The sequence below is a fragment of the Callorhinchus milii genome, unplaced genomic scaffold, assembly GCF_018977255.1.
Source record: "Callorhinchus milii isolate IMCB2004 unplaced genomic scaffold, IMCB_Cmil_1.0 Scaffold11, whole genome shotgun sequence".
NCBI lineage: Eukaryota > Metazoa > Chordata > Chondrichthyes > Chimaeriformes > Callorhinchidae > Callorhinchus > Callorhinchus milii.
Genome location: NW_024704752.1, coordinates 9,694,604 through 9,717,730, shown reverse-complemented (window position 1 = coordinate 9,717,730; position 23,127 = coordinate 9,694,604). Strand labels below are relative to the sequence as shown.

The following is a 23,127-nucleotide window of genomic DNA, read 5'->3' as shown; positions in this document are numbered from 1 at the left end:
AGCAAAGTAGCTTACAATACAAAATTACATTTGTATAGCGCCTTTCACATTGGGAGGACAACCCAAGGCACTGGATATGAAGGTTCCAAACTTCGTAGGACATGAGGGGAGTCAAACTCATTGAAGTGTGACAAGGATGAAGACCTCAGCTCCTGAACGATCTTTTATTAAAATGTTGCTGTGTATTTTAAACATCTTGCAGTACATTGACCCAAACTAAATTCAGCTAAAAACATCCAGAAACAATGGAATTGTGGTGCTATGTTCCCCATACTGTGACCACCAAAGTTCTGTCTACTGTTTATTGGATCCTCCAATGTCTGGACTCAAGTAAGGTCTCTGCTTCTGATGGTATCCCTTCTATTCTTCTAAACAAATCTGCCTCCAACCTCCTTGTCCTTTCCAGTCTCTTCAAGCAGTTTACCAACCAGTCAACCTTACTTGCTTCTTGGAAATTTGCATGTATTTATTCTATCCCTACAGGAATTAGATAAGTCAAAGGTCATTGCACTAAAGTGGACTCAAACTCATTCTTTCCCAGAATCTCAAGACTGTTCGAATCTTTACCTCATTCAATCTTACATTCATCCAACAATCTCCCGGTTTTAATATCAATTTAAAAAAAGACTTAGAAATAGAGAGAAAATGGACTTGACCAACCAACCCTAATGACACTTTTAGTAAAAAAAATCTAAAGTAAATCATTGGAGTCTTAAATCAAATTAAACGTTATTAAAAATGAATCTTTATTGAACGTTTCCAATAACTATTTTACTGCAGGACTAACATTGCCTTCATAATTTCATCCAATGCTATGCCTACCTAAGTGTTTGGTGCAGGAAAATATTTTAATCAATACAATTTACCAACTTTGTCTTTTATATTGATAAATAATAATCCTTGCACCATATCAAATTTTTCAGACGTCTCGAAGCGTTTCACAGAATTTTACTGTAAGGGTTAACGACTGCATATTTGTAGATGAACACGGTGACCAATTTTCCCACAGAAACTTTCATTGCACAAGCAGCCATGAAGAGATTGACCAATTTTTATTAGGGAGGGGATGTTGGGGACACACACACCAGGAGAATCTCCCTTCTCTTTTCAAATAACAGCCCCCTGAACAGGCAGACTCCACTGGGAGAAGCCAACAGCCAGAATTCAGCCATGGAAAGAAGTCCATGGTCTGAGCCACATCCTGGCAGTGAGCCCTGTACCAGCATGATCCACACTTGCATTTAGTTGCCCTCTGACACTGAAGCTTTTTTTTATTGTTGTTTCAATTTTAATGTCAAATGTATAGTGTACAAATCCAAGTGAATAATCCATTTATTACTGCAGTTTCTCATTTTAAGCCAAACCTTACAATATAAATTAGACCCTAAACTGCCCTGAAAGTGGCTCCATAAATCGACAACTGTTTACGCACAGTCTCAGTCGATGCCAGTATTAGTCATAACTCAAGCCTTCCAGGACAATGCCTTTGCAGCTCGTAGATTGATTCAGTTCAACAGCTGAATCCTATGAATAGCTCACTTCGTCTTCCCAACAAAATATTTGCTTTGAAACGGATGCACTATCTGGAATGTGCCTCTTCACTGGCCTTACTGATCCTAGGCAATGCTTATTGATCTGCTCATACAGGAGAGCAGGGGAAGCTGAGTGTAACAAAGACTCAGGGCAAGATATCATTGATAGGTGATTATTACTTTGAGGCACCAAACATTATTGTGGATTAGAACTCTTCCTATAGCCTAAGATGAGTCCAGTATCAAAAAGTCATTTGATGTGGCTCAGTGGTCATTAACGTCTGGGGAATAGGATATTGGACAAGGTAAAACAATAGGAACTAATTTAGACCCATTGGAATGAGTGAGACCAGAAAAATGTATTGAGGAAACAGTTAACACTGAACAGGAATTGAATCTCATGGAAACTGATGTAGAAAATCCATTTCTGGATCCAGTAAGGTAGACTTAAAGTTCTTACTAACAGAAGAAATAATATCAAGTGATAACCCAGAGCTGGATTTCTGAATTTAATTTATTTCTGGCTGGTTCTCATTTCCCAGTGTGATATCTTTAATTACTGATTATATCTATTGTTCGTTTAGAACTTTTTCTTCTCTCCTGAATGCAGTGACCTGTGTCTGGCAAGGTTTCCCACTGCTTGTTCAGCTAGGACCACCCTACCCATTAGGACTTTGTCTTGCAATGTGGAGGTGTTACAACCCAGTCCAAACCTTATTTTTTGCTCTCTTTAATCTAGAGATGCTAGCCCAATGGAAGCACCCGAATGACACTCGGCAAACTCAGCACAGACCAAGATTGGAGTCTGGATCTTCTACGTCGCTTGGTATGGCTTTGATTACACTGGATTGGTGCTGTTACCTACAGCCGAACAATGGCTGTTGCTGCAGTAAAGTGCCTGATATACATTGTTGGGATTGTTTGCTTCGGATATGCTGCAGCCTCTGGGCCATTTATAATCCTTGCATTTGATATCGACCCTTATCTCACCGTTGAGACGAGGCAGCCAATTGTGCACAGCAATGTTCCAAAAACAGTCGTGGATTGAGTGACCAAATTGTTTTATTTATTTTTAAGGGATTATTACCCCAGGGAAAGCAATCTGCCAAACAACTAACAGCCGGGTTCCTATTTACTGCTAGGTAAACAGAGATGTGTAGAGTAAGGAAACTTGCCTAAGGTTCCCCCCCCCCCCCCCACAGGAATCGAACCCAGGTCCTTTCAGTTGTGAGTGCTCAAACCACTACTCCTCCATTTGTACAGCTGCTCCAATCCTGCTCACTACAGCCACGTTACCTGCCTCCTTTGCCTCCTCTGGGTGCTGACCTCCGCCCGACATGCTCAGAAAATTGTTAAAAAAAACAAAGAGAAGAGTTCCATTTGGCAGGAAGCTGCAGATTCCTGACTGCTGAAAAGAGCTTAAGTGTTCCGAGAAATCTCCAAAAATATACAGTGAGCCGCTTTGTTTCGACAAGTAATTCTAACAGTAGATTTTAAAAGTATTATTCTTCATTTTGGAACCAAGGGATTGGGGGAGACAAACTGTTTATTACTGATTTCAAAGATTTCAATCCCCCTTCAGTTCATTCATTACCTCCCACAAGGTCTTAAACTGTGTCATAACTTTTTGTTATTGTACAGGCCAGAAAGTTAAAAGCACAGCCACTTTCCCTCCTCTCCCCCTCCATGCCACGCTCTCTACAAAGGAGAAAGATGACATTTATGGTTCAGCATTCAACTTCAACGCTGTGAAGTGCTCCAGGACACTACACCGTGCAAAGGGCGCAATATAAATTCAAGTTGTTGTAAATATCGTGGCATTCACTTAAGGCATTTCTGAATCAACCATCTAGAAAGCAGCTAAATTGAGACAAGTGACAATGTCAATACAAGGTGCAATTTAACATAGAATGACCTGTTCCTGAACGCAACACGTATCAGGGTGAAACTCAGGGAGGCTGCAGAGGATGGCAATAAGTATTAAACAATTCCATAAGTTCTAAAGCAGTGTCTTTTCCGAAATCTCATCGGAACAGCAAGTTAAAGGTTAGGGAGTTTGGATAATTCCAGACGAGCAATATTGTACATTTATTTTTCCAGAGATTCCAGCAGTTGTTTTTAATCGAGTGGTCCAGACCTGTTAATGAGTCAGCTTCCAGAAATCACGCAACCTCTCAGATTGAAGGAAGGGAAAATAAGCTTCTCACTAAAACAAATATTAATTCTTCTCTATTTCCACATAATGTTGGCCTCTGTGAATTCCCACAATAAACTCTGCTTGCAGTTACCCATGCCCGATTGGTAATTAGCTGAATCGGTGGACTCGTACACAGAAGGCTAGACGGAGCTCACTGCAATATGTTTGACATGTGTTTAGTGGGTGCTCCAGGACTGAAACAGTATTTCTTTGTCCTCAAACTGTTATTACAGGGCAGTCAGTTCTGAACGTTTTGTAATTTCATTCTAACTGTTTATCAAAGGTAGCCAGAAGCAACTGAGGGCTTCAGATATGTGTAACCTGGGTCGTATTGTAGAAATTTGTATAATGTGCAGCACGAAACACAGAGCACCATGTAAATCACAACTCATATGCTCCCAACAACTTCTGTGAGTGGTTTTGTCGTACAATCCTCTGACAGATTGTGCTGAACCAGTGTATGTTCTGGACTAAAAAATCTGCTTATTCTCCAACCCAATGGCTTGTGAGAATGTGCTTTGCAAATGCCCACAAGACCAGGATGCAGGATCAACTGTAGTACAAAGGAAGGTACAATGGAAAACGCCTCAAACTTTACTGGTTTGCTAATCCTTAAAGCTGTGACATCTTGAGAAAACACCTGTCTAATTTTACACAGAAGTGCAAAAGGTTAGAGGAACCCAAATGAGTTTGACTGAGACTTTGGGGTAGGGCTGAGATGAGGTGAATGAGAGTTTTACAGGAAGAGCAGAATTTTCTTTGGTCAACCAGGTTTCTGACACATACAGAAACCCATCAGCAGCTTTAAGTGTATCCAAATCACACTCTCTCCCCTGAGGGGCACATCTTGCTTGCCTTATTCCAGAGTATTAGGCGCAGGTTGGCAAGTTTGGTTTGAAATGAAAAGCCAAGCAGAATTAGAGATCAGAAGAAACTTCTTCCCCAAAGATTAGTGGAAGAAACTCACAGGAAAAATTGTTGATTCTGCAGCAGAATCTCGTTCAAAACCGAATGGATGAGTATCTTTTAGAAAACACGTGGACTGCAAATGAGATAAACAGAACCGGGAAAATAAAGATCTCAATAGAGTTTGAAAAGAAAAGACAAATTCTTGAGTCTGAAATTAAAAACAAAGCATGGGGTGCTGCACAGCATGTGGATCAGTGTTTGAAAGCGAAAGATGGGTTAATGTATCGAAAGGAAGTAAACATCAGGAGGAAAGATAAGTGTCAGCTCATTGCTGCAGCCTCTCTGACTCCAGCTCAGTTTCCAGTGAGTTAGTGTTTGACTGCCGAGATCCTGCATTGTGTCTGGAATAGAACTGGAGGTAGACGCTTCCCGTGCTCCATCTGGTATGTCACACTCAACACAACCCGCATGTGGTCAGTGCTAAAACCCAGATTCCTTGGAGCAGAGGAGGGAAGCATTTATTGACTCCTGAAGAGGCAAAGGTTCTCTGTGTTACTCCCAGGTCAGCATCAAGTCTCTTCTGCAATGCTTCATTTGTGGAAATATCTCAATGACGAACTCATCCACTAGCAGTGCAGGCACATGTCTGCAATTTCATAATATTTTGATGTAGCGGACACTCTGGTCATTATATACACTGCAGCAGCCTGACAGTATATTTACTCAGACAGTTCAAAATGTACAAATGTCTTGACTGTTTTGGACCCTCCACTCTCCTTGCTTGTTCCAGACAAAGTCTATGATGCTGGGCAACGCACATTCGGTCATTAAGAGTTTTCTCAAGCAGTGATAGAATAAAGGGGGGGAAGTTAAACCAGAGGGAACTGAGTGAGACCAGAAGTGAAGCAAAGAGGAAAATGCTGTAAAAGAAATGGTAAGTTTTTTTTAGGTCAGCTAGGCAGCTGACACATGGAAACCGATCACCAGACTGAGTCACATATGCATGGCACCTACAAATAATAATAATAATAATAATAATCCTTGCATTTGATATAGCGCTTTTCACGTCGGGAGGACGTCCCAAAGCGCTTCACAGAACACACTGTAAAGTGAATTGACTGTATATTTGTGGGCGAACGCGGCAGCCAATTGCGCACAGCAATGTCCCACAAACAGTCGTAGATTGAAAATGACCAATTTATTATTGTTTTGTTTTTGAAGGGATTATTGAAAAATACCCGTGTCTGGAATAGATTGCGCACTCTCTCCCTGGAGAGGCACATCCGAATAATGCCAGACAGTACTGTATCAGGCATAGATTGGTGAGAGCCAAGCATCGGGGTACTGCTAGAGTTTAATGAGGCAAAAATTGCACAGCTTGCCATTGACAGCACTGTCTGGCAAGCTTCCTGCTGCTTGACCCAGTGAGGATCACCCTAATCATTAGGGGTTTGACCGGACTGCCTGCTCATCAGGCTGGCTGGTCTGTTAGCAGTGCCTTTGTGGATAGTGAACCCTTGGCTCAGGAAATGGACCATCAAGGGAGCCACAAAGGATTAAGTTGATCTGACATTTTGGTGCTAAGCTTGTCACATTGGAGACAACTGAGCTCCAAGGAGATCTCGAATAATTCCCACCAAAGAGGAATCAGTTGTTGGGTCATTTACAAGGATTATTATTACTACAGTAAAACTCGTCTGACCTGTATAAATCATATAAATCACCTAAGTCATACATCTGCCCAAGTCCCGTTCAAGAGTTTATATTCTAAGCAAGCTTGATAGAACTCATACTTTGTACAAGTCATATTAAATATATGGTCCCGATTAATACAACTTATGTGAGGTTTACTGTATTATTATTACCCAGCTCAGGACACCTGTGCACCGTAGCTTCTATGATAGGTCGTAAAGGCACTATCAGGCAATTGCCATATAAATGTTTTTGTAGGATTGGGGCATGAGGGGGGGATGGAAGCTGGTGGAAAAGACCTTATGAAAGCACTCATTGCTTCCACAGCTGGCTTGTGTTGGATCCTTACATTGTGCACAGGATCTCGGCAGTGGGAACTGTGCGCTCAGTTCACACACAGCCACGTGTTCTTTCTCTCAGGCTCCCTTTCACCACTGACCCTGCTTGTTCCTGGAAGGAAAATGTACAGACCCGTACAGAACAGGACAGAGCAGGGGGGGGGGCGGGGGTGGGGAGAAGGAAAAATACACATCTAATCTGAGTTTAACAAATTAAGTAGATTCAAAATATGGGGCATATAGAAAGGTATTAATTGAGCAATGTATCTTTCCTCACCTAGCCTAACACAGGCTCTATTCATCATGGTCTAACTGGATGGCTGGTATAGCAACTGATTGTTGAGAAATTCTGGCACCATCTCTGAGGATCAAGAGAAATGTCTTAAATATGAAGTTGCTTTGCCAAGTGCAACAGGCAGTAAGCATTACTGCCTTTTACTGACAGAGCACTGCAGGAAAGTTTAAACAGAATGTCTCAAGGATAATGTGAACCTATATATGGGTTTGTGAGCTGCCACTTTCTCATATTTTGCAGTTGGTAACATTTCACAGCTGGAGTATAGTCTATGAACACTTGAAATAAAGAGATCAGAGATTTAAATCTTCTTCCTCTACATTGACAGTTGGGTGTGTGTGTGGGGGTGGGGTGGGGAGGGAGAGGACTTTTCCATTAGCTTCCAGTTGCATACATCTTTCTAGCAGAGGAACACATTCTTGTTGTTCTACTTTTTTCTGGTGCAATTGGCCTTTTTTCTCTAAACCTCTGTCCGACCTCATGTCAATTCCGACTTGCATCAGTGAGATCTACAGCGTTGGGATTCACCAGGTCTCAGAGTATTGTGTGGCACAGAAGATTTCCAGCCACTTTCTGAAAGGCTTTTTAATCATGATGCGGAATGCTGCTCAATAATTGTTCTTTTTAATGCTGCTGCTGATTGAGCAGTAGCTGTGCCAGTTCAATGTGATTAAAGACACCGAACGCTGATAAGATGGTTTTGAAGCAATTTAACAAGATTAAAGATACACTGATGCTAATCAGGATCTTTCAGAACCAGTCTATCAGAATCTGATAAAGTGTCAGTGATTCAATAGCTGTTTATAATAGACATGGACAATTATTGGGACAGCACTTTTTCCAGGTTCATAACCAGTAATAAAACATAAGAAAGCAGGAATAACAGGTCAGTTGGCCCAACAAGCCCATTTCCTCCACACATAGCCACACTCTCACTGATGTATTTTGGTTTTAAACCTATATCTGTTTTCATGGTTTAAGTCAAATTGCCTACTTACTACATTATCCACATCTCCCCGAATTTTAAAGACCTGAGTCATTGCCATTTCTCGCCTTCAATTTTTTTTGTTTAGAACAAAAAGTTGTGGAATTAATTTGATTACTCGTTTCTGAACCCACTCCAACACTTCAATGTCCTTTTAAAGAAGGCGTACATTAAACTGCACACGGAATGAGTCACCCCATGGTTTATTTTCAAACATTTCAAATGTGGCCTCAATGGTCATCTGTACAAGGCCATTACTTCAATGGTCTCAAGATGCCACCTGCGATTTGATCAGCTGATTTGCTAAAGCATCTTCATGTTTGGGTCTAACTTGAGGCATTTCATTGGTAAAAGTTACTAGAAAATCAATATTTTTGCATGCAAGATATTGGCTGTTTGTGGGACACTGAGAAAATTGGCTGTCATGTTCACATACAAAATACATAGTCACTAAACCGTACAACAAATCCCGTGAAGCACTTTGAGATGTGAAATCAACACATTTATATCTATAAATCTCTATCAAATGCAAGGATTATTAGTTGTTAAAAAATTATGCCAGAAAATACAATACAATATAAAATTACATTGGTAATTTTGTAAATGGAATGAGTTGTCCAGTAATTGTTAGTGAATCATAAATATTCTGTAATGGTCAGCAAGAATGTGGAAAATGTGATATGTTTACACATAGTAAAGTGAGCTCCAGGAAGTATGTTGGGTATTTATAATATAGCAGATTTTGTTGTAGGTTGCCAGGACAATACTACAAATTGATGCTTTGTTTTAAGGCATATATGCTTGGTTCTGCAATTCATTAAATACAAAGGTCAAAACAATCTAAAAGACCATCCACCAGTGATTATATTAATTGTGGCCTCAATCCAAACAGGAAGAGATAATAAACCTTTGACTCTATAGTCTCGGGATTGTTGCTTTTGAATGCATAAAGATATTACTAAATATCTCTGTCCAATCAAAGTTCAATTAAGAACTGTTAAGAAAATAGATAAAATATATTAGTCTTACAGATAAACAATAGAACTCAGATAACATACTTCAGCAATAATAGCTTATGTAGCTTTTAAAACAGTCAAAGAATCGAGAAACTGCTTCCCCCAAAGCTCAACACTGACTAGCATTGATTCCTACAGAACAGGACAAGAACAAATGCAGTGCCTATCATGGTGGGAGGATGTCCCAAGGCGCTGGACCTGTGTTGGAGGGATGGAAGGCAGGGAGGTGGTTATAGGTGACCAAAGGCACAGTTGAAGAGGAAGGTCTTGAGATGAGCCTTGAAGGAGGCAAGGTAGGGGATAAGGTGAAGGGACTGTGGGATGGAGTTCCAAAGGGTGGGGGCAGAGAGGCTGAAGGCCCAACCACCGATGGTCAGAGCAGTCCCAGGTTTGAAAGTTAGGGGTAAATTGGTTTAAGTGTCCATAGGTTAGCCAGGATTCTTGTTCGTGGTCGCTAACCTGTGATCCATTTGAGCAAGTACACATGTGGATGTTGGGGAGGCTCGTGTGCAATGTTCCCATGTTTGTATAATCTGAGAAGTTACACACACACAGAATAGCCATTTGGGCAAGGCACTGTGGGGCTTGGACTATACCCAGCAAAAGTGACAAAAGCAGTCAACAGCTTCAGGAGAGGAGGGTGGAAATTTTGGAAGCAGAAAATTGTAGAGAAAAAAAACTGTATATAAAAGTACTGCGTTAAGTCGGTATCTAATTCATTATTGAAGTGTCTGCCCCTGAAAGATCAACAACAGTCTAGAAACGTATAAATATTTCTTGCTCTGAGGCCACATGAGGAGTTCAGCAAAGAAAGTTCAGAATAAACATATTGCTGGCATCTCCAGCGGGAAGAGATAAACACAGGTCACAGAGCTCCACTGCAGGACGCTGTCAATTTACAAAGATAACAGGATTGTAAATGTTTTACTGTTCCCAGGACACCTCTGAGCTCTGCATCTTTTCCATTGTAATCCTATGTTACAATCCTGTAAACTGTTGTAGGAGGGAGAAATGGGAATGCATGGGTAGAACCATTCTGGAATATGGATGAACATATAGCAGATCCAAACATGGAATTTCTACTGCAGTCCCATCTTTCAATACTATACAAAAACCCTGATCCAGGCATCGTGTGGTGTAAAATCAGAGTGAGGAGTACTCCCTTCTCTTCTGGATCACATTCAACAGACGCTGCCCCAAACTCAATTACAGACAAAGATTGAGGCAAAGAATCTCATTAGTAATTTGCAATCTGCATGATCAATTTTTCAGTGGTGATCTGCATCTGATTTTGAACAAAAGCAGACAAGTAGGTGGGTAGCTGGTTGCAACTCACTGAGAACTGGCTGTGTATTTTAGAATAGGTTTGCAACCAAATCTGTCAAAACAGCAGAATATCACACAATGACGGGTATAATCGTAATACGTCTGATGAGAAATGCATCTACAAAGAAGCGACATTCAGTAACAAAGGTTGAATGTGGACAGTCATTGAATCAACAAAGCTGATGAAATATCATTTCTATAAGATGAAAGAGTTTATTGTAATCTGTCACTTCATGAATTTGACATTTGAAATTTTGTATGCAGTTTGGAGCATACAATCTTCAAAAACATTGAAGAACTGGAGAGTGTTCAGAGAAGAGCAATAAGGATAATAACAGGGCTGAGTTATGAGCATAGGGATCACACAGCTCATCTTATTCTCATTGTAAAGAGAATATTGTAAGGGACATAATACAATGCAACACAAAATTACATAATCTAGGTCTTTTGTCTAATAAGAAGAATGAGATGTTATACGTGTGAATTTTAACACTTTTTAACACTTGATTTGTGATCTTAGAACCAGAAGACAAGGGCTTGCATTAAGTAAAATAAAATAAAATTGGAAGAAAATCTTTTCACTCCAGAATTGCAGACATGCGGAACAGATTCCCAGGTAAATAACAGCCAGCGTGGATTCAAAGGGCGGAGATCATGCCTGACAAACCTCGTTGTTACTGATAGAGATAGCAGCACTCCAGTTGACATTGTTCATTTACACATTCAGGAAATATTTAGCAAGTTCCTGTCCTGTAAAAAGATTCATAGTTTAATAGATTCAGAGACAAATATATCAAAGGAACCTTGTGGGACATTGGATAGGCAGACAAGATAGATCGATAATCTGTTTCCAGATTAAACAGTTTTTGTGTTGCATTCTTCCACTATATCTCTGGCTTCACATTTTTTACAAAAAAGTCTCATCACGTGATAGGAAGCTGTTCAATAAAAGGCAGGACACTCTGGGTAGTAACAGAGTAACAGATTGACCGTAATGGCGGAACATGTTAATTCCTGCAACCAAACAGAACAGATCTGAAACGTTTGTAAATTTAGACGCATTATAAATAAGATGTCTGCAACTATGTTCAGGATTGTGATAGGCTCTCAGTCGTGTAAATGAATTGAATACACTGAGAATCTCTTCTTTCACTTACAATATCTTCCAAACTCCTCCAGTGTGTTCCAATCCTTTCTCCAAAAATCAAGCAGAACAATCTGCATTAGCATTTGCCTTTTTCTGTGCGGTACATGGAGTCGGAGACACATCTGTATTACCAGCTGTCTCCAGAGTGCTCCTTCAAGTGCATTAAGGCACTTTGTAGAGTTAAAGTCAGAGTAATCTTGGTCGTCCGTGCGAGGAGCGTCTACACAAGGGATTTTGGAACAGTAGCTGAATTGCACATTTGTATGTGACAAATTAATGTGTTTTTCTCAAACCTGCCCAAACCAGCTACGATTGAGACACAGAATCAAACTCATCAACATGGAGAACTGCCTTGGAACATCGCAGTGTCTGCCAGATACTGTACTCACAACAGTGTCTGCGCCAGTCTGGGGCTGTGATCATAAATTCCATTCTCTACCTCCACACTGAAAATAGACTGCAGCAGACAGACTACGAGCTGAAGACATGGAGCTGTCAGGGAGAATGACGGACAAGGTGGGCCAAGTATACCAGTTCCAAGACAAACGTGTTAAGGAGAAGTTTCTAAATGATGATCTTCAGAGAGATCATCCCTGAGCTACAGTCAGATATACAGTTACAATTCACTCACAGTCTAGGCTGACACTCAAATTTGCCCTCCAAACACACAGTCACTCCACTTTACTGTATATCCTGTGAAGGACTTTGGGACATCCTACTGACGTGAAAGGGTCTATACCAAATATCAGGATTATTATTATTAAATGCAGTGATGGGGGAGCGCTGCTTTGGTAGAGGTGGGGCCCTTGAGATGTCAAATTGAGATTCCGTCTGTTCAGGGGGACATTAGAGATCCCGGGACTCTATTGAAAAGACAATGGAATTCTACTGGTGTCCTGGCCAATATTCTTCCCTCAACTAAATTCACCACAATTGTGCATTCATTGCTGTCTGTGGGTTTCAGCATTTCTCTTTATAATAATATTAATACAATAATAATTTACAGTTCAAAATTGACTTAAGTGCATGAAGTGCTTAGAGACATGTTTGGATGCAATATCAAATGCAAAGATTATGTAGTGTTACTTATCTTTAGTGCCCTGGCAGAAGCTCATGATCAATAGTTAGCAACTGCAGGCACCATCACCTCAGCGTCAGGGTCTGAGTGTCCTGCAACAAATACTCGTTATTTTACCATTATTAGGAATGTTTTGTATTTCAACAAATCTAAATGCATCTCAAACAGGAAACAAAGTATTCATATGGGAATGACCTGGGTCATCAATTTAAAGAATATAATTCTTATTCCTGCTCAAAACTATGACAAATCCAATTAACTGGCAGAAAGTCAGCAGCTCTTAGTGCAACTTGATAACTCAACATTTAGAGCAGATTAATCCTGTACACAAGGATTAATGACAACATCTTAATTTCTACTTAACCTTCATCTGTTAATGTGAGATGTAACAGAAATTGTTACCAAAAGATCAATCAGTGGCACAGGTCCCTTTCTCACCAGACTCATTCAAGAGGAAAAGATTAATGTTGGCATTCTCTATCAATAAAAGCCCTACCAAACATTGGTTTAAGAAGTGGGGTCACTTAGCACTGGAAGCATTTTAGAATCAGCATTTGCCAAACTAACAAATGTGCTCCTACTCTATTTGGTCAACACACATATATTTCTTTCCTAAAATATTCATTCTATTTAACTCACTTCTGGAGGAATTGCAATGGGTATGTTGCACCTCTGTGCCAGTCTGCGTTACATTGAGAAAGCCTTTTCTCTTTCAATGCATCTCCTCCAATATTGATGATGAGCGGGACACTGATAACGCGCTTATGACTGGGTATGCGTGAAACAAATCAGATCTGCGAACCTAGAGTCACATTGGTCCATAGAACTGTAAACATTTACAGCACAGGATAAGACAATTGAGCCCATTGTATTTGTGCTAGCTCTGTTAAAGAACAGTCCTTTTAGTTCCATTTACCTGCCATTCCCCTTAACATGTAGTTTACTCCTTTTTAAGATATCTAAAATTCTCTTAATCTCCCCATTTGAAAGCTATCTAAAATATTTGCCTTTAAATCATTGACTCACCTAACAGTGCAAATAATTTCTCTCTATTAACCAGCAAAAGCCTAGAAGGTCATTAGTGGCAGCAGGATTCTCCAACTAACTGTTGCTCCAAATGGTATCAGCTCCAACAGAAGCATCAGTTAACACACAGCCCAGCAAATGGGTGGCTCTGGAGGGTCAGAAACCATTAATAAGCCCCAATGAGGCCTGCTCAATGGCAGGACATTTAGAGTATAGGATTGAACAAATCCACAACCCTCATGGAGTCAGTACTCCAGCTGGTTGATGAACTTCTCCCACAGTACATTAAGAAGAATGAGGAACAAGTAAATTTATTTTGAAAACCTTTGGGATGTGGAATAAAGGAAGTGGTTTGGCTAAGATTTCTGACAGTTATTGATTAATAGTCCAAACTGGCACTCATGAGGAAACTTAGTACAAAACCAATGCTTAATGGGGTTCTCTGAGGTAACTTATGAAGACATCAGGGAAATGTTAATATTATGTTAATTTAAAGATCACTTAATACCTTTGCTGACGAACCATCAGAATGATTAGCCTGCAGTTTAATACCATGCACAGTTCTGGGTGGGAGAAGGTATTTGGAATCTGCGCTCGATTCAGGTCCCTAGGAATGAAAGGGATTATTTGATTTGTCGAGGAGCCAAAGTTGGTGGGGTTTTTCAAGCTGTTCTGTAGTTTTGTTAATGAACCCTTCCTACTTACTGACTTTACGGTGCGCTCTGCATGTGGTGAGGCACCAGCTGCTGTGCAGAAAACGGTTCATAATTCAACATGATTCAGATGTGCAAATGCAGCTTATTAAAGTTGACTTTTTAAATTAAAATAAAATCCATTAACCATGAAGCCCAGCTAGCCAGCTATGAACTTCTCATGAGTTTCAATAACAAGCAAAACCACAGGGGTGGACAAGAGAGATTCTGTGAATGTGGGAAATTCAGCGATTACACAAAGTGGAGGTATGAATGGAGACATGGAAATGTAGACCCGACAAGTTCTGCCAAAAGGCTAGCAATTCCCTTCATGTTACTCCATGTGGTATGTCTTGGCTGATGGTGCTCAGGTTGTCATTTGAAACTGGCCAGAACTTACTCACTCAGGATTTCTTTTGCGCTGGTCTCACTTGTGATCAATTCCATGGTTCTGGGATGGAGTATTCTTCGTTCCACATTAATTATCTTCCAGATACTCAAAATCATCCAATTAAGTTCAAAACTCAGCATCAAAACATCTTAAAGACTGAAATTAAGACTTTTCGTAGTTTATCACGTCTACTTATGTGTGACTCATGCCAGAGGTTTTAAATTAAGATCATTATTATACAGAGACGTGCAGCAATACATACCCCAGCCACGTCTAATGAGGTGCACTTAGCCATCAACTGTGGAAAGGGCTTTACTTCTTCATTAAACTCCTGGTAATGTGGTGTGTGTGTTAACAATCCCACTACAATTCATGCAAGTCTTCTAATCTCTTGCTGCAGAAACCTGTCAAAAGCAGTTTTGCTTGTGTTGCTAACTCTATTGGTAGGCAAAATGTTAGCAATCTAATCTCCCCTATCATTGGAGTCATGAGTCATTCTGAATATTTGATATTTTTGTTTTTAAATGTACTTTTTTCTTGATTTTTGCACAATTTTATTGAAAAACAAGTCACAATTCCCCCCCCCCCGCCCCATTTTTAAGCCCCTTGGTGTAAATTGGGTAATAATGAAGTTTGTTTCAGGAAACAAATATTGTGGTGGGTGTCCAGCTAGGACAGCAACTAATTCAGAAGATTTAAAGCCATGTCACACCTTGAAATCCTACGGATAATCCAGACTCGATGGGCAACTTGTTAATGCTGTGTGAAAACTGGCAACATTTGCCTGCAATTAATAACAACAATAAGATTCCATTTATAGAGCGCCTTTCACGTCGGGAGGATGTCCCAAGGTGCTGTACAGTTGGGTCAGGACCCGAGCAGGGGGTAAATGGTCAGGGTGAGGGGAGGGAGGGAGCGAGGAGGGGGTAGAGAGTCGAGAGGGGAGCTGAAGGCACGGTCAAAGAGAAAGGTCTTGAGACCGGCCTTGAAGGAGGAAAGGGAGGAAGCAAGGCGAAGGCACTGGGGGATGGAGTTCCAGAGCCTCGGGGCTGAGAGGCTTGTAGGTGAGGATGAGGATCTTGAATTCGTTCCTCTGGGGAATGGGAAGCCAGTGGAGGTCAGCGAGGGTGGGAGTGACGTGGTCCCGAAGCCTGGTGCGGGACAGTACATGAGCTGCAGAGTTCTGAATGACCTGCAGCTTGTGGAGGGAGGCGCCGGGAAGGCCGGCGAAGAGAGAGTTCCCATAGTCCAGTCTTGAGGTGATAAAGGCGTGGACCAGAGTTTCAGCAGCGTGAGGGGTGAGGTAATGCGTAGTCTGGCGCTGTTTCGGAAGTGATGGAAGGCGGTGCCAGTTGTGGCGCGGATATGAGGAAGAAAGGACAGCTCAGGGTCGAACAGAACGCAGAGGTTCCCGACTGGCTTTGAGAGGTGGAGAGTGCAGCCTTGGATGCTGATGCTGTCAGCGCCTGAGGTGCGGAGGCGCTGACGTGAGCCAATCAGAAGGGCCTTAGTTTTGCGCACGTTGAGCTGCAGAAAGTTCTCTCTCGTCCAGGACTCGGTGTCGGACAGGCAGCTGTCAGGACATCAGTGGTCGTGGAGTTGAGTGTAGAGGATGAAAGGTAGAGTTGGATGTCATCCGCATACATGTGGAAGTTAACCCCATGTCTGCGGATGATGCCACCAAGGGGGAGCATATAGAGGGTGAAGAGGAGGGGACTGAGGACAGAGCCCCGAGGGACACCGAACGAGACAGTGCGGGGGTCGGAGGAAAAGCCGTTTGTGGAAACAAAATGAAGACGGTGGTAGAGGTACGACCTAAACCACTCAAGGACAGGACCTTGAAGGTTGAGGTGGGAGGACAAGCGGTGGATAGCATGGTCGACCGTATCGAATGCTGCCGATAGGTCGAGGAGGGCGAGGAGGCAGAGGGAGCCCTGGTCGCAGATGGTCAAGATGTCATTGGTGACCTTGACCAGAGCGGTTTCCGTGCTGTAGGCAGCACGGAAACCCGACTGAAGGATTACTGCACTGCACTTCCCTGGAAAGCACTGAAAGGATTATTTATTATCATACAGAGAACATATTTATTATTTTTAAAGCAAGTTTCAGGGATGAGTGGACATAGGCTTCAAGAAAGATTGTAGATGAGATAATTGAGAGTGGACCAGATAGAGGTATTTTGAAACGAATTTTTGAAAGGATTGGATAAACAATTGGGACATAAGTATATTATAGCTAGTAGCAAACAATAAAGAATAGGTGTTATGGAAGAATTTCTTCACACAGTTGGTGATGAGAATGTAAAATTCACTGCAGGAGCAGAAAGCATTAACATATTTAAGAGGAAATTTGCTGCACACACGAGAGAGAAGTTAATAAAGGGTAGAGGGTTGAAGGCTCATGTGGAATATAACATAATCTTTAGATCTCTTATAGCATCTTTCACGTTAGGAGGATCAACCCAAAGTGTTTCACAGAATATACTGTAAGGTGCAGTGACTGGATTTTGTGGCCGAACGCAGCAGCCAATTTGCGCACAGCAATGTCCCACAAACAGCCATGAAGTGAGTGACCAATTTTATAAACACCAGCATGGCTGAATGGCCTGTTTCTGTGCTGTAATGTTTATGTAAATTTGTGTGATACATTTCAAGCAACAGTTAATTGAATCTGCAGCTCACTGTTGTGAAACATCACAGTTGGATTCCACGTGATCATAAGGTTGTTAGCTCTTTCCAATTTCAAACAGATGTTTTTTGCTGGTTCAAGAGCTTATTTATTTCCCAGTAGTAAATATTTTTGCAGCATCCTCACTTACCTCGGAACATCAGTAGGAAACATTTCCAGCTACAAGTCACGTTACTGGCTAATGTACTGTGATCACTCCCATTTTTTAAGTCTGGTATGTGAAAATCTTTTGCAGTCAATCATTATTTAGTTGGGAGTGTGGGTGTGTTGACACCAGGTGATAGCAGACTATTTACTGTCCAGACTCATACATGAGGATTAGCTACTTATCAGGAATTGTTGGCATATCTGGAACTGTACTTCATAGTACTAGTCCAACTAAGACTGCCCAGTGCAGCAGAGCTTTGGCTCATAAGGTTGAGGATGTGTCTGCAGCACCAAGTCTCATTGAGGAAGTGGTAGTATAGTCAGCCAATAACAGGTCCTTAAATTATTGCAGATCGTTTGCCTTCAGCAAGTCTGTCTCTTCGAGAGATAATTCAATTCCAGGAAGACTCCCACACACCTCACAGTATGTTTATAACCGCCATCAAGATGACAGTGTAGAAACAGATTTATTGTACTACCACCATGTTTTTGGAGCTTGTCAAATATGAACAGTGCCCTGGCTTGCTGTGTCCTTTTCTTCATCTCAGAACCAGTTGAGCCCCAAGGAGACCAAACATACTTAATATAAGGAAATGCTACTCATTTTATCAGCCTTGTAAACATAAAGGGTTAAGTTAAGCAATCTGGTTTGCAGAGCACAGAAGTACGGTTTCACTGTGCTAGGTAAGGTTTCAAGCAGCTCACAGCAGTTTGTTTGAGCACGTCACAGGATGAAAAGAGCACAAGAGTGTGGAGGCCCCTCACGTATAACTTATTCAAGTCAATAAATACAAAGTGCTTCTGTGTGAAGATGATCTATCCAAACTTTCAGCATGATTATTTTTTAAGTCATATAAAGAAGAGGGATCTTTTTTTACACGTTGGAAAGTGGACTAGAATAAAGTGACATTGGAGAGGCTGATTTATAAATTAGGTCTGTGGGATCATGAACACACACACACTGCACTCACATCCTATCCTGGCAGCAGAGGAACAAACAATGAAATCAAAAACAGAACCAAAAGTGGTTTAACACAAGAGGTTTATTAATCTCTGTAAAAGTTAACAGTATACAATATGCCTTGTAGCTATTCTAAGTTACTAGTAGAATGAATGTGATTGCAGCAACTGCTGGCACTGTAGGAGCACATGGTGCATCACAAGCCTTAAATGGCATCTCCAAAACAAAGTAGCACCTCAGAACAGGGTCAACCTACAGAAAAAAACAAAATAACCAGAGTGAAGCTTTCACAACCAACTTTCTGCGAAATATTTCTTACTTTGGCTGAAAACTTTAATTTTTTAAAAGTGTAATAATGCACTCAATCATTTCGAAGTTTGCAGTAAATTAGAGTCTTGTGGAATCAACAACCCTGCAGACAAGCAAGTGCTCTCTGATAAGGTAAAGCAGTTTAATTGTTATATAGGGATGGAACATAGAGACAGGATCACCATATTTAAGCTTGCGTCACTATTTGATTAGTTTAATGTATCTGATTCTCTTTGTAATTATATTTCCCAATTCAGTTAAGAATCTTATATACCTGCATACGATTCTTCCTATCCCACCTTTCAAGCCCTTATATTCTCTCAGTCTCTATAGTTCATTCTTCCAAACACTGGCAATCAGTGCAGTTTTCTTCTCTAGTCAATTTAAAAAGTTAATCAAATCTGTGAAGCGCTCTGAGATGCCGTCCGGCGTGGAGGGCGCTATATAAATTGTGGTTGTTATTAATTGCTGAGAGTAAATTAACAATAGGAAGGTCTCTGGTCTCTCTTTTTTGCTGCCACTTGAACATGTGGAAACTATGGAAAAGCTAAGGAGGAGCTCCTATTGAAGAATTTAACATTACAGATGCAGTTTCTGGATTGACTGGAAAATTGACTGGATGTCTGTTACATTAACATTCCCCATAACTTCGTAAATGGGAACTAGGATTCCAACCTTTAGGAAGCAATTCCAGTGTTACGTTTATTTAAGTAATTTAATTCAAAATGATAACAACCTTGGTTTAATATTTCTTTCAAAGTTTTGTGTTATCAACAAAGCAGTACTGCATTAATGTTAGGAGCTGAAGTTCTGGTAGGAGGCTAGAGCTAGGATCTCAGGGTCACAATCTCACAATCAGCACTTTGCTAATAAAACTCAGTGTTTGGAACCCAACAACAATAACAAATTAAATTTGTATAAGTGCCTTTCACGTCAGGAGGACGTCCCAAAGCGCTGGACAGTCAGGGATCAGAAGGGGTAGAGGGCGGGGAGGGTAGAGGTGGGAGGTTGAACGAAGGCATGGTCAAAGAGGAGGGTCTTGAAGGAGGCAAGGGTGGGGGCGAGGCGGAGGGACTGTGGGATGGAATTCCAGAGGGTAGTGACAGAGAGGCTGAAGGCTGGCGCGCCCGCCAACTATTAACGCTCACCAATTTACTCATCGATGTACTCGAATGGTTCTGGTGGTTCAGGCTCCTCCTCTTCCTCCTCAATCTTGGGTCCATGAGCAACAACAGGCTCCACAAGCTCCTCCGTGTCCTCACTGGTGTCCTTCAGAATTATAATCCCACCAATTGAGAGCTGCAAGAAAACCATGCAATCAGTAAAGTGGCAGAATTTATAAGGGAAAATTTAAATTCATTCCAAGTTTTTTTTAAGCAAAATACAACAAGATTACATTTGTCTAGCACCTTTCACATCGGGAGGATGTCTCAAGGTGCTGTAGCATTTCAGACCCGAGCTGGGGTCGGTGGGGGGAAAGGGAGGGGAGGGGAAGGGGGGTGGCCGATGGCATGGTCGAAGAGGAGGGTCTTGAGGTGGGACTTGAAGGAGGATAAGGAGGGTGCGAGGCAGAGCGACTGGGGGATGGAATTCCAGAGGTTGGGGGCAGAGTGGCTGAAGGCTCTCCCACCAATGGTGGAGCGGATAGGTTGGGGGACGTGGAACAGGCCAGAGCTGGCTGAGCGGAGTGAATGGGTGGATTGGTAGGGGGTTACGAGGTCGCAGAGGTAGGGTGGGACGAGGCCATGGAGGGCTTTGTATGTGAGGACCAGGATCTTGAACTAGATCCTCTGAAGGATAGGGAGCCAATGGAGTCGGGCGAGAATGGGGGAGATGGGGTCATGGAGTTTGGCGTGGGAGAGGATACGGGCTGCAGAGTTCTGGATTATCTTCAGCCTGTGGAGGGAGGAGTTGGGAAGGCTGACAAGCAGAGCGTTTGCATAGTTGAGCCTGGAGATGATGAAGGCATGAACAAGAGTTTCAGCGGCCTGAGGGGTGAGGTAGTGGAGTCGGGCGATGTTACAGAGGTGAGGGAAGACAGAGCGGGTCATGGCTTGAATGTTGGGGAGAAAAGACAGTTGAGGGTCGAATAAGGCACCTAGGTTCCTGACTGGTTTGGTGAGTTGTAGTGTGCAACCATGGAAGTTGATGCTGCCAGAGCCTGAGGAGCTGGCGCGAGCCAATCAGGAAGGCCTCAGTCTTGTTCACATTCAACTGAAGGAAATTTCCCCTCATCCAGGACGATGTCCGACAGATAGTCTGTCAGGACAGCAGTGGTCCTGGAGTTGAGGGTGGAGGCAGAAAGATAGAGTTGGGTGTCATCCGCATACATGTGGAAATTGACCCCATGTCTGCGGATGATGTCACCAAGGGGGAGCATGTAGATGTTAAAGAGGAGAGGGCCAAGGACAGAGCCCTGGGGGACTACAGACGTGATAGTGCGGGGGCTGGAGGAGAAACCGTTAGAGGCAACAAAGTGGAGACGGTGAGAGAGATAGGAATCGAACCAGGCAAGGGCAGGTCCGCGAAGATTGAAGGCGGTGACAGTGTTGAAGGCGGTAGAGAGGTCGAGGAGGACAAGGAGGCAGAGGGAGCCTTGATCACAGATGTTCAGAATGTCATTAGTGACTTTGAGCAGGGCTGTTTCCGTGCTGTGGGCAGCGCGGAAGCCGGATTGGAGGGGTTCAAAGAGGGAATGGCAAGAGAGAAAGGAGCGGAGCTGGGACGCGACGACTCATTCCAGGACCTTGGAGAGGAATGGGAGGTTAGAGATGGGGCAGTAGCTGGAGAGGAGGGATGGTTCCAGGGAAGGGTTTTTCAAGATGGGGGTAATGACGTCTGTTTTTAGGAGGGTGGGAACTGAACTGGTGGATAAGAAGAGGTTGATGACATCAGACAGGAGAGGAGCCAGAAGGTGGAGCTGGGAGACAAGGAGAGAGGTGGGGATGGGATCGAGAGAGCAGGTGGTGGGTTTGAGTTTGCGGAGAGTCGTGGTGAGGGAGGAGGGAGAGACAGGGTTGAAAGAGTATAGGGGGGGATGGGTGGGGGGTGGGTCATGAGGGAGAGGTGATGTGGGGGTGGCTGTGGACAGGGCTGAAGTGGTTGAACGTATCCCCTCGATTTTAGATTCGAGGAAGTCCAGCATCTCCTCACGGCGTTTGAGGAGAGGATGGGCGAGGCATGGAAAGGTGGATGGAGGAGATGGTTAGTGGTGGAAAAGAGAAGCCTGGGGTTGTCCTTTCCCTCCAAAATAACCTTGGAGTAGAAGGGGGATTTGGCGGAGGCAAGAACACAGCGGTAGGTCTGGTAGGTGTGGTGAAACCAAATCTGCCAATGGACCGTTAGTTTGGATTTGGTCCAGGCGCGTTCGGCAGCTTGCACTTGTGCCTTGAGGGAACGGAGATGGCTGGTGTACCAGGGGGATTTACGGGAGTATGAGGCAGTTCGGGAGATGAGGGGGGCAAGGGATTCCAGAATGGAGGAGAGGGAGTTGTGGAGAAAGGAGAGTGAGGAAGGGAGATCGGTCAGTGAGGGCTAGAGGTGGAGTTCAGATGACTCCAGGGCAGTGGAGAGGGAGACGGAGGAAATTTTTTCCATGGATGGTATGTAATGGTGGAGAGTTGGGAAAGGGGATGGGGTACTGAGGTGTTGAGGGAGATAAAGTGGTAGTCCGAGATGGATTTATCGACGATGGTGATGTCTGAGACGGTGAGGCCCCGGGTGATCACCAGGTCAAGGGGGTGGCCATGGGTGGGGTAATGCATGAGGAGGGAGAGGTTAAGGGAAGAGAGGAGGGAGGAGAAGTCGGTAGAGCTAGAGCAGGAGGGGGTGAAGTGGAGGTTGAAATCACCTAAGACAGGAGGGTGGAGATGCCCGAGAGGAAGGTGGGGGGACGGTAAACAAGAAGGATTTTGAAAAAGCCTGGAGGGGTGGATAGAGGGTAAGGTGTTCAAAGGAGGGGAAGGTTCCAGAGGAGTAAGGGGAAAGGCCGAGGGGGGACTGGGAGATGAGAGCCACACCACCGCCATGGCGATTAGGCTGTGGGGTTTGGTGAAAGGTGTAACGGAGGTGTGGCCTCAACTAGTGGGAAGGTGTCGCCTGGGGTGACCCAGGTTTCGTTGAGGATGTCGATATTTTTTCCTCGACGTCAGGTCATGGATTGTGAGGGATTTGTTGGTTAATGAGCGAACGTTCTGCAGAGGGGACAGTTAGTGGTGGGAGTGTGGGGGGGGATGAGAGGTGGGCAGACGGATTAGATGGGGATGTGAGTGAGGGAGGAAAGGTTGGCTCCCGTGAGTGAAGGCCGGTGGGCCTTGTGACGAGAGTGGGGGAAGACGCAATCAGGATGGATGCTGCAGGACAGCCGACGGTGTCTACCACAGTGGGCACAACAAAGAA

At 43.1% G+C, this 23,127-nt stretch overlaps 1 protein-coding gene across 1 annotated transcript in view; it reads right to left on the bottom strand.

The window, feature by feature from the left end:
- Positions 1–18,484: 18,484 nt before the first annotated feature.
- The window catches only part of psmd1 (proteasome 26S subunit, non-ATPase 1), a 64,151-nt gene continuing 59,508 nt past the window's right edge, over positions 18,485–23,127 (bottom strand). Inside the window, exons 24-25 of the mRNA XM_007902589.2 lie at positions 19,878–20,028; positions 18,485–18,672 (exon numbers count right to left, since the gene is read on the bottom strand). Of these exons, the coding sequence (XP_007900780.1) occupies positions 19,882–20,028 (147 nt within the window). The 3' untranslated portion in view covers positions 18,485–18,672; positions 19,878–19,881. The remainder of the gene's footprint in view (positions 18,673–19,877; positions 20,029–23,127) is intronic.